The 16,352-nt window shown below is 42.8% G+C and overlaps 1 protein-coding gene across 3 annotated transcripts in view; it reads left to right on the top strand.

The window, feature by feature from the left end:
• LOC105689212 (inactive rhomboid protein 1) overlaps positions 1-16,352 on the top strand; it is a 22,032-nt gene extending 5,680 nt beyond the window's left edge. The window contains exons 2-14 of one of the 3 annotated variants that reach the window (XM_048653329.1): positions 8,410-8,919; positions 9,220-9,406; positions 9,571-9,660; positions 12,599-12,996; positions 13,082-13,171; positions 13,639-13,815; positions 13,905-14,088; positions 14,179-14,415; positions 14,535-14,561; positions 14,696-14,886; positions 14,984-15,271; positions 15,353-15,506; positions 15,607-16,352. In XM_048653329.1, coding sequence (XP_048509286.1) covers positions 8,410-8,919; positions 9,220-9,406; positions 9,571-9,660; positions 12,599-12,996; positions 13,082-13,171; positions 13,639-13,815; positions 13,905-14,088; positions 14,179-14,415; positions 14,535-14,561; positions 14,696-14,886; positions 14,984-15,271; positions 15,353-15,506; positions 15,607-16,038 — 2,965 coding nt within the window. In that variant the 3' untranslated portion in view covers positions 16,039-16,352. Of the gene's footprint in view, positions 1-8,409; positions 8,920-9,219; positions 9,407-9,570; positions 9,661-12,598; positions 12,997-13,081; positions 13,172-13,620; positions 13,816-13,904; positions 14,089-14,178; positions 14,416-14,534; positions 14,562-14,695; positions 14,887-14,983; positions 15,272-15,352; positions 15,507-15,606 lie in introns of all 3 variants that reach the window. The other 2 variants (XM_048653331.1, XM_048653330.1) reach the window with 2 other exon arrangements.

Raw genomic sequence — 16,352 nt, 5'->3', positions numbered from 1 at the left:
AGATAAGGCTCGTAATCTGGGTCAAAGATAAGTCAAAATCGTGCATCTGTGTCGCTCGAATATTCGCCATGAGGATAATCGAATTTGGAAGATGGTAGAAGAAAAAACGAACGAAAATATCCGGATCCGTAGCAACGGAAACGATTTCTAAAAATACACCACCGATGTTACATGCAGGTGTAACGCAGATACACCGGTGGTAAAAAATTTGAGACCCGTCTCAGAAATGGCGTCATAATCTGGCTTCGAACAGTAACAGGAAGTGATCTTGTCTTACCATTTTTATTTCGCTTCATTTTTACTCGGTTTGATTTTTTTTTTTTTTAGTCCCGGAACGGGTAGTAAAAATAAAACAGAATCGGTTATGTTATCCCATGGAAATAGGGGTAGACTACACATCCTAGATGGTGCAGTGCCGGATCTATAATCTGGTAGAATAGAAACGAACACGTGCCAGTCCAGCCAGTAGTATACATACGAAGTGATTCGTAGAATGAAATGGAATTGAATTTCAGAATTCAATGGAATCAAATTGAATTAATTCTATATACTGATTCCAGACAGTGTAGTGCTTCTATTATTCCTCCTATAGGTAGGTACCGTGCAGCCAGTTTCCTGCCCTCGCAATCCCATGAAATTTCATTAAAAATTTTTCATTTTAAATTTATTCCGTCTACGTTTTCTTCTTTCGTCATTCTCCTTTCACGTGTTCGTCAATTTAGTCAAATTATGAAAATCTGTTATATCGATCGTATCGATCCGGTTTCGCGATCGCTTTTCGACGCTTCGAGAAAAGCTTTGATGAGAAACGAGAGAAAAAAAAAAAAAAAAAAAAAACTGCTCGACAGACAATGAAAAAAATGGAATAAAAAAAAAAAAAAAACCACCGAAAACAAAAAGAAGAAGCGAAGAAGAGGGAATATTACGTGGCCACCTGGCCGTTGAAACTTCTCTCTACAACAGCAGCAACAGCAGTCAAGGGTATAATTCGGTGGTTCTGTTCGTGACACTTGCAAATTATCCCCACCCAGCTGAACTGCGTTAATACATATGTATTATGTGTACCTGTATACACACATACCTATAATGCGAATGTATTCCGAGACGTATACATTTAGTAGAATATTATAAAGTTATTCATTAATATTCATAAAAATGATTTACTTAGAAATACATGCATATTTCATACAGGGTTTCGCCTAGATTATTGTTGTCGTTATTGTTGTAATCGAGATTTTCCTCATAATAAAGCGAATAATAATTATTACCGTTATTACGATAACGACGCTAATCGCATTTGCGGAACATCACATTCGTTTGTAACATCCGGGGTGCTACCGAGAATTACGTGAACCATTTCCGGTTTTGCGCCGGTTGTTTGACGAGAAGTCTGAGGAAGGATGGAGGCGTAAGGGAGGAAATTATGTGCGGGTCCGATGTCGTAAGGTCTTCGCGTCTGGTTGCGAGGTGAAAAAAAAATATGTAGGTTTATATTTATAAGAATAAAACAAGCCGAGGGGAAGAGGAGAAGAAAATGAAAGAAAAAAAAAAAAACGCTGACAATGAGAAGACTGTTGGGAGTCGTACGAAAAGCGAGTGTGACGAAGGAGGATGAAAAAGTTCGGAACTAAAACTGAAAAGTTTTGAGTTTAGAAACTTTAAAACTTCAATTTTACGAGCTCCGGCATATTATAAAGGTTTTCATGATATAAGAAGACAGTTGAACAGCCGTACGGAAGATTGAAGATCGTTCTCGATCGCGTGGCCCGGCGGGTGAAAGATTTTCGAAAATCGACATTCGTTCTCTACTCGTCGTCGGAACGAAATATTTTTCGACCAATTGAAATAACGAAATATTCAAGCGACAGGTTTCCCCGCGAATAAAATCGTACGTACGTACCCTGTATGTATTTTTCGTACAAATAATGTATACGTACACATTATCATCGTATCGACCGGAGGTATACCGAGATAAACAAACGGCGAGCGCAACCGGAAGTGATACATCAACATGGCGCCGTGTTGAGTCCGTACCCCTTACTCCCAATTTTTACCTTCGACCTCGTCCTTTTCCATTTTCTTTCTTACATGGGTATATTTCTTTCTATTTTTACTCCGAGAGCGCTGAATATTCCCGACCTCGATTCGTTATCACAATTTTACCTGCGCCATCGCGCTTTTCATTTGATTTTATTTTCCTCTTCTCATTTGTAAAAATAATTTTCTTTTCCTCTTTTTTTTTTTTTGCGCGCGCTCTCCAACGTTGTCCTTTACTTTTTCTCCTTCATTCTCCCACGGAGATATCCACGCGTTGCACACGCTTAATTTTCTCAAAAATTACATCGGATCATCGCCACTCTTTGTTACTCTCTTTCATTCCTCTACCCTCCACAGTGTTTCCTAGAAATTCATTCGAAGAACCACGTCTAGGTATCATAGAAAAGAAAAAAAACCGCGTCACAACGACGCGTGGGGGGTGGATGAGTATCGTGCGCATACCCCGCTACAAAAGCGAAAAGAAAAAAAGTACAGTGCAGATAATTGTTTGAGGACAGATGAACAATGCCTCGCGTCCCTGTCCTCTCGCGCGTGTCCTTTTGTCAAGCCGCCTCCTCCTCCTCTCCTTTTTTTTTATCATCGTCACATTATTGTTGCGAGTCTTTTTTTTTCATTTTTTATTCCCACACTACCTGCAACAGCATCCCCTCGAAGGACCTTCGCAGAGCTCTCGTTCGAACGGAACCGGTTCTCTTTTTTTTCGTTATCTTCTTCACTCGCGGATTTGAGCGACCAAAAGAACCGAGAAAACTCTCGAATCTCGTCAAATAAATAAAAGTGTATAACGGATAAACTTCATCCCCGTACAATGAGAATTTTACAATCTTTCGATCTTCGTTAATAAATAAATCTTAATCCGGTGGGTGGGCTCGTGGGCAGAGGCGCGGTTCACGGACGTACGCGTTATACCTGTATACATACCAATGTGAGCGTGTTTCGATGTAAAACCGATATCGTGTATTCGGTGCACAGCATGCTAGAAGGTCTGCATTATAGCTGGGGGGGACGGGGTCTTGAAGTGGCCCGCCGATTGTTGGTAATTGTTGTTAATGGGTCAGGATTGCTACCCCATCGCTCTCGTCCTGATCCTCGACTTAGGTGTTACCGCGTACACCAGACGGCATGGATCGTTTATCGGTCATTAGACGTGCGTCCGATACAATTATCGTTGCTTATGCCCCACGATTGAACAACCCAGTTTGGACATTCGTAGAAAATATATGTATATAGGCGAAGGTAGGAAAAATTCGCTTCTTCGGTTTCGAGAAAACTGGATGAAAAAGAGTCTACAGGGGTTGCAGTTTTTCGAAAGCCTGTCCCCGCGGAGAGTAAACTGCGTGTGGAAAACTGGAGAGAAATAAGAAAAACTTGACACACTGACCCCGTTGACCCTCGACGACCTCCTGTACCGTCGCAAATTTTCTCAAGGTTCGAATAATTCTGTAAAAGACAGTTGTCACTCCCGGGAAAAAATTAATCTTATCGATTCGTACGTAATTTATATACTTTCATCCCCCGTTTCAGATATACGTATAATAGAAAGAAAGACGAGTGTGACAAGAGTTGAAAAATTTTCCTCTCGCCAAATTTTATACCCCCCAAAAATTCAAGAGCGATGGGGAGAATCGAGGAGAGGGTGAGGGGTTTGCGGCACGGTGGTTGTTTCCAAGAATAAGAGTGAAGAATAAACGGAGAGAGAAAAGAGAAAAGAGAAAGGAAAGGAAAGGAAAAATTTTAAGAAAAAACGACCACGAAAAGAGAATAAAAATGAATGAATATAAATATGATCGAAATGTTATAAACGCGGGTTTATATCGATTCTCGGTGTTATATACACGCAACTACGTACGTACGTACGTACGTATGATACTTGCGCTCGTGTGGCGGCAGCTGTATGGAAAGCGATGAAAATAGGTATGGGAAAATGAGTTGGAGAAAGGAGAAAGAGAAGGAGAATTTTCGTCGCGAGGCGAATTTCCTGAAAACCGAGATAGAACGAGGATACACGAGAATTTGCGAATACTTGCGAACCACCCCCTGCTCCTCTCCCTCTCCCTCTCTCCCTCTCTCTCTCTGGGTCAGGTCACCCTGGGTCAAATCCCCGCGGTTCTTTAATATGATATATACACGTACATCCCTCCGCCGTCAGGCATGAAAACCCACGACACTTATTCAATCGTCCTTTTTCTTTTGCATTTTTTTTTTTTGTTTTTTTTTTCTTATCCTAATACTCCTCGTACCATCGTACCAATTAGCGGGACCGTGATCACCGGCTTTTATTTATTTATTCATTTTTTCGTTCCGAATATGAATCCTCTTAATTTTTCCCCTCTTAGAATCGACGCACACGTAGTTCCGTCTGTTTCGATCGAACGGGGGTTGTTTTTCCAATTTTCTCTCCGAACGAAAAGAAATCGTTGGGCCAAGGAAAAAAATGACTGGTTAGACTCGAGGGTAGGAATACAAGGGTCTTGCGCGAGTTAAGGGTACGCACGTTTATATCGCGTGTTTACATACTCGAGTAAATAGGTTCGCGGGTGTATATATACACAGACGTACGATATAAATACGTACAACAGAGTCCGTGTACGTTTATGGCTCGGTACCTCGATCAAAGGGGGCTAATTAGTATAGTTAGAAATTAGTTAACGCCGTCTGTCGGCGAACGGGGTTCGCGCGACGCTTTCCAGCGTTATAACGTGAACCAAAACCTCGCCAAGTATCTCTCTGCCGCACGTACGTACGTACACTCGTGTCCGTACGTGAAAGTTTGCGCGTGTGTGTTGTACACGTGTAACTGGAAATGTGTGGACGAGATCGGAACACACGTAGAAGCGTGCGAGTACACGGGGTGTTATGTTAACGGTCAAGTCGGAGATACCTCGGCGTAGAGGAATTCCGTAGGGAGAATAGGAGATTCCTTATACCTATAAGGGAGTAAAGGTAACTACGAGTTGTTCGGAGTTGCTCGCTTTCCCTACCCCGTCGTAACCGACGAATTGGTTTTCGGAGCACCCGAATACACGTATACTACCTATACACCTATCGTCGTACGGTTACACCTACGAAGGTATAGGTATTGTACATACACACGTATTATACGTATGTACCTATATCGTGTCGTACCACCAACGCCGCACGAAATAGTAACGGGGAGGAGATAGTGGAGGCGGGAATTTTGCGCGCGATAGAGAAACGTAGGGGTAAGAGAAGTGCGGCGGCTTACGTAGAGCCACGGAAGACTGAGTTTCTCAATTAGCTTCGTACCAACTTATCCAGATTCCCCCGGGACCAAAATGAGGATATGTATCTTTGATACGTCGGTACACCTATATAACGCGTACACTGCCTATTCATAATCGCGAAGTACGCCGAGACGGATATCCCTCACGCTCGTTCGCTAAAAATTTCATCCCCCTTGTCCGGAGGGCAAAAAAAAAAAAAAAAAAATTTGCGCTTAGGTATCTTACCTCGTGTTCTCTCGCCGATATATGCGAGACTGAATGTAGACAAGGTGACGGCTGTTAACGGATCCAAATTTACGTCGTCCAGGTATAGGTAGGCCCACGCGTAGGTGTATACCTGCCTATGTAAATACGTCATTTTATACTATCAACAAGCTTATACGGGTGTTCGTGACTGTACATATATATATATATATATATATTCATGTACATCCCATTCCGTAAAACGGAAACTAAATAATCCTGCCGTCGGACGTACCAAACATCTAGAATATACGGGGGTGGTACGATGGGGTGCAGGGGCTTACATTAGATTCGATTTGCATACACACGTTCGTCCGTGTATCGGTACGCGGTACGCGGGATTTGATGTAAACGTACAGGTATGTACGTACGTACGTATCGGCGGTTTCTCGCCTGCAACGGTATCGGCTGCGAATAACGGTATAACGTGGATATACATATACGTATATGAATGGGAGCGGAGTGTGTGCGGCGATCGAAAATTGTCACCCCGCGGGTTCGACGCCACGTACGTACGTACGGTACCTACCCTACGTGTATTTTTGACCCGAGTCGTACCAGGCATACCGGAAATTAAACAGTTCCTGACACAATGTTGGTATATATGTAGCTGTACGTTATGCATAATACAGCTTTTCCGATGCGCACGAACTCTCTCTTACCCCTCAGCGATACTAAATCACCGTGAAAAACCGCCGCTGTAAAATACACACGTATATATATATACATAGATATAAATGTAAGCAAATATAATATGCCTCGTATATTATTCACGTACGTACGTACGACGCGATCGAGGAACGTGTAATCGCCGAGGTTGGGATACCCTTCTCGAACAAGTTGTTTCCATTGAATTCCTTTCCATCGATACAATTTACTTCTTGTCGTTAAATTCTCCTCAATTTCGTGTACATACTCACCTGTATAATTGCGCCCGGGGTTGCGTTACGATGTATCTATAGTAACGTCGGTGGTTTTGAGCGGTCGACCACCTACAGTCGGTGGGCAATGGACGACTGCAGGTGGTACTCGTACTCACAATCAGTTCACTTCCAACCGGATGTACATAGGTGTTGTCCATGTATTCGCGCACGGATATACGTATATACGGACATACCCATGTACCTGCACCGAACATAGCCGGGAGTAACTCCACCCCCCCTCCGCCCCTCCTGTAACTCGATGACATATTATGGCCTATCTGGTCATTAATTGACCCTCCGTACCATCCCCCGGACCAGTCTGTATACACGCACCCCTGTACAGGGATGAAAATCTCCGCAGATCAAAATTATACGTAATCGGAGTTACGTAACGGACAGAGCGACGCTGAGAGCGAGACGTCGAAATCTACGGAAATGTAATCTTTACCGACCCACCGAATGTCACGGTTGAACCTTCAATTGATCGTCGATAATCGTTGATTACGTTGAGGAGACACATGGAATCTACGTCGCGATGTGTCAAATCACACCGCTCCGCTATGTATGTCCCGCATAATATGCTCACGTACTCATACCTGGGGGGTACCTATGTGTAACGTTATGTACAGCGTATTATCCGGCTAGGTGGTGTAGGTACGATGCAGTAGAATAGATTGGTTCGTAAGTTAATGCGCGTAGATTGCCGACTAATTAAAATCGAACGCCTCACCGATCGCATTATTATATCGAGGCGATCTCAAGTATATCGTTATAGGTAGGCAGACCGCTTTGGTATTTAGAAAAAAAAAAAAAGGAAAAAAAAAATGATCAAAGAATCCAAATAAATTAACAAAAGCGAACGTATGAAAAATCTGTAATGATCGACGTCGTCGTCGTCGTCGTCTTTTTTACCCCCGCGTATCCGGGCGAGATGGGAAGAAACGAAGAAGAGAAAAAAAAAAAACAAGAAGAAAATCCGCCTGCATACTAGCGTCGATTTCTCCTCGAAATTCCGCCCTTGTGAAAAAAGAAAAAAAAATAAAATAAAAAAAAACTCACAATCGATTCGAGTTCTTCATCTTTTTTTTTTTCATACCCGGAATTCCTACCCCCGTAAAACGAGCACCGCGGAGTTGATAGAATCGGATTTGACCTCTGCCCGTTGAAAACGCATCGCGCATCGTCGGCTCCGAGCGATGATATCCGTTCGAACGGCCGACCGACCGACTCTCGTCTGGTTAAATACGTCCAGCGCTGATTACGCTGGTCAGGTAACGTAATTAGTGATCCGCCGGCGTTCCCCTCGATTCTCGCGAATTCCGCGCGACAAATGTACGTACACGCGTGATCGTGTGTACCCGCCCGCCTGTACGGTCGGCCGTACATCACGTTACCTTCCATATATACATATACCTATATATATACAGGCGATTCATTTTCAGACAAATATATTACACGCCGCAGAAATATATGGCATGAATATTTATCGTGTATAAATTATGTCCGCATACGTACGTACCGTGCGATGCACATCCCGGATTATCATACCCGTGTATCCACCCGGTACGTAGATGCCTGTATACCCGAGCAAAGGAGGTACACAGAGAAAGGGTTGCATAGAATCTTCCGAGTATACGGTAATGAATAGATGATAACATTCAGATAGGATTGAGCTGAAGCTTCTGAAGCACCAGCTCGACTTATACATATCCGGGCAGGCCGTACCGTACGAGGGACATTTTGCACGTGCTTACCTGGATGAAGGGATGAAACGAAAATTCGTTCGGATTCGTTCGAGGGAGGCGACGCGGCTACCGGAATCATGGGATATAGTTTTCATTCCTTCTTCGTTTCTCCCTCCCATCGGGATCCGGGGAAAAACTTTTTACCCCCCGTTGTTCTCTCTGTCGATTCCTCATTTCTCCAAAATTTTGTTTCAGGCAACCATCCCCCGGTTCGGGGACGACCAGCACGTCTACGGTGTCTTCGTCCGGGCAAGATGTGGGCATCGGCGTCACCTCGCAAAGTATAAGTATGTACGCGGTGGGAGCACCGGGTTCCGTTAACGGTACCGGAAGTACCTGCAGCAGCGTCGGAGGGGCAGGAGGGGGCGGTAGCGGAAACGTTACCGGTACCGGCGGCGCCCTCGGTATCGCGGGTATTCAGGGTATCGGTATAATGACCGGCGGAGGGGTAGCGGGAGGAAGCTCTTCGAAAATTTCCGAATCATCTCAAAATCCTTCATCAACGACCACTTCACCGCCACCACCCGTGCCTTTGACAACGATAACATCTGGGGCTGGTAATTCGACGAACCTTTCCAGAAGCGCCTCGGCACCGACCGGCCCTACGAGACCCGTCGTAGCGACCCCCAGCTTCGTCAGCCACAGAAATGAAAATGAAAATCAAAGACTACAGAGAACCGTCAGCCGCACCGACGCCATTAAAAAGTAATTTCGATCGTCCCGTCTACTATTTTGTTCGCATAAGTAATTTCCTTACATCATTTTATTGAGGATTACGTAATTAACCGGATTATTTTGTACTGTTGTCGTTGAACACAAAATTTCCGTTTCGATTCGATTACCGAACTCCAATCCGGAGCTAATGATCTAGGAACGCGAAGCAGTGGCAGAATTTTTTTTGTTCGAATCGAAGAGATGCGTTAGATTCTCGTTCTCTTGTTTCGCCTTTCTACAGTTCAATCTCGTGCTCGGCAATTGAAATAATCTGTTCCGATTGCTCCGCAGTTACATAAAACGCGAGACAGCGACATTTTTCGGTGTCGACGAGGACTCGGAAGCGCAAGAAAAACAACGATGGCTCGAACGTCGACGGCGTATGGCGTCGAGAAAGTACGGTGCCCTTTTACCCGAACATCGACCCCCGGATCCCGACATAACACGGGATGTTCCCGACGCTAGTGAAATTCCAGAGGTAAAAACAAAAAAAAACAAAAAAAAGAAACGGGGAGGATTGGGATTTTCATTAACGCGCATATACGCGGTGTATCGAATCAACGAAATATCCATCGATGAGGTGGACGAAAAAAAAAAATGATTAAAAAAACCTCGGTTGCTAATAAATCGTCGTTCTCACAGGGCGTAACACTGAGGAGATGGCATCAGCCAGTGAGACGAAAAGATTCGGTGGCGAGAATGACGTTGTCCGGACTTTCCTACATGGTTACGGTGAGTTCGAAAACAATTTGAATGAAAAAAATTTCGATTTTATCCGACAGATGTGTTGCCGAAATGCTCCGGAGAACGAGATGCCCCGAATATCAAGCGGATTCAATCGTAGGAAGGATTTCTCGCTCCTTTGTGTTTTTTTTTTTTTTTTTTGATTGCGTCTAAATCTTCTCGGTTATAATAATCCCTTGTGAATGATAATTTTGAATCCCGGAATTCGGAATCTTTAACAAGCGCGAGCATTTACAGGAGCTAATGTACGCTCCACTCAGTCAGCCATCTATTTACCTTTTGTCCTTCACTTTTCGACGGAATGACAGATCCGTCTTCCCACTTTTCTTCCCTGTCATCCCTTTTCTTCCCGACGTTCCATCTCTTCCCTCGGAGCGTCTACGCGTCTGTTCTCTCCCCTCCACCCCGCTAACTCCTCTTCCCTTTTTGGGGTTCGTCCGAGCTAAAAGGCTTAAACAATACACAGAGTACACTAAAGTTTCAACAATGATACATTATCCACACCCCCTAAATGTAACTATCCTCATTCATCCGACCCTTTGCTATGTGTGCTCACCTATGTACACTAGACTGCACAACCGATACATATGTACAAGTGAAATTACTAGTTATGTATATTATACTTATATATATATATGTATGTATATACGTACGCGATGTGAAATCGAAAAACTTTTTTCATGGCCCCCTTCCACGTACCCCCCCCCCCCCCCCCCCCCCGTATACGCGTATAGTATATGAGTGCATAAAATTACAACTGCACAGTTTCAATTATTAAAAAAGTTTCGTCGCCGTTCAACGTATATACATAGAACGCAACTAAAATTCAACTCTACGATTATTTCTAATTATTACTATTGTTATAATTATTTTTCCTTTAATTAAGATGATTAATTTTTCTTTTCAAATATCATTGATACCCCCAACTGCCGTGTTTCTACTGGCGACCGTAACCGCAATTAGATGAGGGAAAAAGTTAATGGACACTAATTTAATTATTTTTCGATCCTAATTGTTACGCTAGTTACATCGTGTACACGTACGTGTAGCAATATTTCGTTGCTAGTGTACGTGAATTGATTTATTAGATAATTGCCCTGATTAGGTAGCGATTTTACTATTTATCATCGGTACGTACAAACGTATTGTTTAATCAAAACTGAGTCAGTGAAATCGTTGATTTCAATATAAACCCACGTACGTACGTACGTACAACGAATTACTCGCGAATCGAATCACAATGTTCCCATACGCGATTGTAGATCGCGTTGTAGAATACCATCGGTAATTACTAATTCGACTATTAATTAATGCACGGGATAATCGCGCGTGTATCGAACTATTTCGCGTATTACAATTATTTATTGTATGTATGTACAATTAATACGTACAACTTGTCATGATATATCGGTACACACACACACACACACCCTATTTTCAATTGTCCGTAACGTGCGTCGATCCGAACGTACGCGATTTCAATCAAATGAAATTGATCGAATCGGAGGTAAAAAAAAAAAAAAAAATAGAAAAAAAAAAAAAAAATAGAAAACACTCACGGTGAAATATTTTTTTTTTTTCCTCTCGCCCTTCGAAAATTTCTGCTCAGACGGACACGCCGCTGAACAATTATGTACCCTACGATGGTTACGGCTGTGTGCCTATACGGGTTTTGTAAAAGTCAGTTTACTCGCTATATCCCATTGTCCTTCCTTTATAGCCTCCCCGTTTCGACTCCCACTTTGACTACCCTTAGCCCCCGTAGCACGCGCCCATCCGTTCGCACTTTACTCGTAAATCTCTTCGGTCGTAATAAACTTTGGTCACCAAAACCTGCACACACAGCAGCAGGTGTGTAGGTGGAGGTGTGTGTACCTGTACACACGGTAATATACGACCAACGTCGGAAAGTTGGGATATAATAATGATAGCAACGATGACGATAATAAAAAAAAAATAAATAAAAAAAAAAAAAATGGTTACGGATACCGGAAGAATGAGGAACAGCTTTTTTAAAATCTTTTTTTTTTTTCTTCCTTTTTCTTTATTCATCTTTTATCCCTCCGGTAGAAAAAAAAAGAATCGAACCGATCCAATTCAACTCCGGCGAGTTGCGTTTCGCGTTCTCCGGGCAAATTCTGGCGTCGGGGTGACGATATTTCAACGAAAGTAAAAATATAATTCTCGCCATATTATTTGAGCGAAAAATAAGTTTTCTAAGCTCACAGTCAAAGGTTAATAAGAATTCGAGGCCGCGGTTTTCTCCGAGGGATATATAATACCGTAGCGATGCAAGGGTGCAGCAAAAGCACTTGCGGTTAGACGATAAAACGTGTTTTATGGTTGTCATTAGCGGAGACTGGCTCATATATATATAGCGGGTGATATGGCGGGGAAAAAGAAGGTTGCACGACGCTGGGATGGGGGGGGGGGGGTATGCGTTTACCCCACGTGGATTTAACTACCACCCTTTATACTCCTCTCCTTGGAATCTTCCTTTTCTAGTTTAGGGGTGACATGGATCACCTATAGCTGCCGCAGAGGTAAACGCGGGGGGGGAGGGGGGGAGAAAGTTAAGGGTTTCCAAGATCTTGGAAACTCCGGTTGTGTATATGTACGGAAAATTTATGTGGAGTGTCTACACGTATATTATATATATATACCTTATGTAATGTATGTGCACATACCAACTGGGTTGACGTACGTAATTCACGCGGACGAACCAATAGACGTCCGTTGCGGTTTTACGAGTACAGTTTAGTGAAACAATTAATCCTCGTGCATCGCGGATCCCCCGATCCAGCAAGTTCTCCAGCAAGTGATTCATATCATCGGAAGGGGTGAATTATTCCGCCCCGCGATAATTGTACGAGGAGATTGAAGAAATTTATCAATATACTCACGTCTTTCGTCCGAATAATTTCAGACAATGACGCGTCATCGTCCTCGAGAACGCGACGAAACGCGTCCCGAATCCAGAAGTTTTCCTCCCAGCACGGTTCCCCTAAACAACGTCGGAGGAGGTGGAGGTTCCACGTCGCCGGAAGTAACTGCCGACGAAGAAGAAGAAGCATTTTTTGAAAGGCCACCACCTCCGTCCCCGGCGCTAACCAATCAACAGCAAATAGCGAACGATCGTAACATTCAGGGAATTAATTCGGCGCAGCAGCAGGACGATTTATTGAACAACGGAAGTTCGACGGCCCACGATTTAGACGAGGGGGCTGCCGCTATTTCCGCTCTATCTTCGTGCACCGCGGACACCGTTGACGCAACTTCTTCCTCTCATTCGGTCGAACGAGATCTTTCCGAGGAATTAGTTAGGTGGGTGTTAATTGAAATTATCAAAAATATTCACCTTCATTTTTGTCGATACTTCACCGGCGTGTATTTCCATATCGTCGCGAAGGTTCACCACACCCAAAGAAGAGGGAATATCCTCATCAGAAATACTCAGTAGAAGACCCAGGCAGATATCGAGGGACCATTACACTTCAAGGTATGCGAGCTGAAGAACAAAAAATATCAAGTTCATTCGTTTTTTGTTGAATAATTAATTCATCGATTACTACGTTCTTTTCAATTATGTTAAGCTGCAGAAATTTTCTACACAGCTTCACACACGATAAAATTTAACCGCTTGTCGCTTCACACGCTTTTCTTGACGAATTGATGCTTGAAAGAAAAAAAATTCTCGACTCAAAGATCCCACAACTTTGATTTCTCTTTAACGATCTACGGTTATTATTTAATTTTTTTCGTTTTTTTTCTTTTAACGTCGATGAACGGCGAGACCGAAAAATGCATAAAAAATGCAGAGACTGCCGCTGTGTGAATGAAATGGCGTCGTATGAGGCGAGGGGAAAGAGAAAATGAAAGAGAAAATTCGCTAAGGGCAATTATCGGGTTTGAATGAATGTGTGAAAATTAATAAAGACGGGGTTACAGAACGTCGAGTTGGCGCAGGTCGCGTGATCCAGGAGGTGCTCCCGAAGGACTTGGTAACGCATCATCTGGAGAAGCTGTGACCTTGAGGAGACAGGCGATAAGCGGTACGAGGATATCGCCGAACACTATCGACAGAATATTCGACAACAGTAACAGGAGGCAATATGGAATGGGCATCGTTGGGCGATTTTTTGGGTAAGGAGTAGCTGAAAAAAAAAAAAAAAAACTCATCAGTAAAATGTTACCACGGTGGGGTGGATGTTTCATTTGAAATATTTTTCCAGACGATCCTTCAGGAAAAGCGTCGCCCATAAACCGCACGTTAAAAAACAGCTCGACGACATCGAGGATCAAAGACCATTTTTTACCTACTGGATAACGACCGTACAAGTTTTGATACTTGTTATATCGTTGGCGTGTTACGGATTTGGGCCATTTGGTTTCGAATTGAGTCACAGAACGGGATCGGTGGGTGTTAATTTTTAAATCCCCCGTTTCAGTCGCCGCAAAATCGTGGTAATCGATGTGTTGCATTTATTCGCGGTTGGGCTATTTCAGGTCCTGGTCACCAGCCTGTCGCTCCAACAAGTCGATTATCAGGAACCGGCTAATTTTTGGATCGGACCCAGGGCCGCTGACCTCATTCACTTGGGGGCCAAATTCGCGCCGTGCATGCGTAGGGATATCAAAATTCTCAAAGAAATCGACGTATGGCGAGAGAGGGAAAGGGACACCGCCTGTTGTATAAGAAATGACGACTCTGGATGCGTTCAATCCAGCAAACAAGACTGCTCAGTGAGTATAATTTTCATCTCAATGGATCGTAGACAATTGTTCGATATGAAAATCTGAAAAAAAAAGAAAATCCTACATCAGAAATGATAATGTCTATTCTCTGTATTTACAACCAACTGGTCCGAGGATTGAGATCGACAATGACGGTAATAATAAAAATAATCAACTCTCATTTGTTGATAAAATCCTGCATGATAAACCCGATCGCATCAACACCGTGGTGTTCAACTGATGGATCGATGATTGTCATTAAAAATTTTTCCCTTTCTACTTTATTCAGAACACTATATCAACGTGGAAAAAATGGGGACCAGGAGACAGCGGTCCCGGAGGAAGAATAAGCGGTTCTGTTTGCGGATTGGATCCAAAATTTTGCGACGCGCCCGCGAGTATCGCACCTTACGAGTGGCCCGACGACATAACGAAATGGCCGATATGCCGAAAAACGAATCCATTCAATCAAAGATTCAGGTGAGCCTGGATCGGATATCGCCGATCTGATATTACTAAAAAATGAAATGTGATCAACCGAATTTTTTGATAACGTTGTATTCGATATTCTCTGCAGCAAGGGTGGAAGCAACCAAATGTTTCCAGTGAGTCGTCACATGGACAAAATGGCGGAGCACATGGTGTGCGAAGTTATAGGTCATCCATGTTGCATAGGAATTCACGGGATGTGCAGAATAACAACGAAAGAATATTGCGACTTCGTGCACGGTTATTTTCACGAAGAAGCATCGCTCTGTTCCCAAGTCGAATGTCTCCACGACGTCTGCGGAATGATACCGTTTTTGCATCCCGAATGGCCGGATCAGTTTTACAGATTGTTCACATCAATTTTTCTCCACGCCGGGTGAATAACGTTTTAAAAATCGAACAATCTACGTAAAATATTATAAGCAATTAACTAATCGATTTATAAATTATTTTACAGGATTTTTCATCTGGCTATCACCCTATGCGTGCAATACTTTTTCATGAGAGATTTGGAAAAATTGACTGGATCCTTTCGAATCGCAATAATATACTTCACAGGTGGTTTGGCCGGAAATCTGGCCAGCGCGATTTTCGTCCCCTACAGAGCCGAGGTGATGATGATGATTGGTTTTGAAAGCTTCGCGAAGAAAAAAAAAAAAAAAAAACTGAAGCAATGTATAAAATTTTTTAATCTCCTTCTCATCTTTCCAGGTTGGTCCCGCAGGCGCGCATTTCGCGTTACTGGCAACCCTTGTTGTCGAAGTATTAAACAGTTGGCCGATGTTAAAACATCCACGTCGAGCGTTATCAAAGTTATTAATTTCTTTGTTCGCCCTATTAATATTGGGAGCGCTACCATGGATCGATAATTACGCCCATTTATTCGGATTCGTATTCGGTTTTTTAGCGGCATACGCAGTGATGCCGTTTATATCATTCGGTCGTTACGATCGTCGTAGAAAAATTCTACTCATCTGGATATGCCTGATATTGATAGTCGGTCTATTCGCGATGTTATTGGCATTATTTTACAACGTACCGGCATACGAGTGTGAGATATGTAAATTATTCACATGCATACCATTCACCAAAGATTTTTGTGCCTCACAAAACATTAATTTTAAACGTGAAGAACCCGTATGACACCGGGGGCAGCGGTCAAGAGTCGAGGGTATAACAACATCTGAAACAACAACAATAACAGTAATAACAACATTCATATTAATATTTACAATAAATAAAACAAAAATCTAGCAGCTCTCATATATGATAATATCGATGCAATTATTCAACTACTTTAAATAATTGAAAAAAAAATAAAGAAAAAAATCCATCATCGTCAGTCAGCAACCAAGCATCACGATCTTTATGATGAAAATAGAAAAAATTTTAAAAAAGCTAAAAAAAAAAAAAAAAGAACAAATAAAGAAACCGTCAAAAGAGAAAGATTAAAAAAG

Source organism: Athalia rosae, chromosome 3 (assembly GCF_917208135.1).
Source record: "Athalia rosae chromosome 3, iyAthRosa1.1, whole genome shotgun sequence".
Classification (NCBI taxonomy): domain Eukaryota; kingdom Metazoa; phylum Arthropoda; class Insecta; order Hymenoptera; family Athaliidae; genus Athalia; species Athalia rosae.
This window is presented reverse-complemented; position numbering and strand designations above follow the sequence as displayed.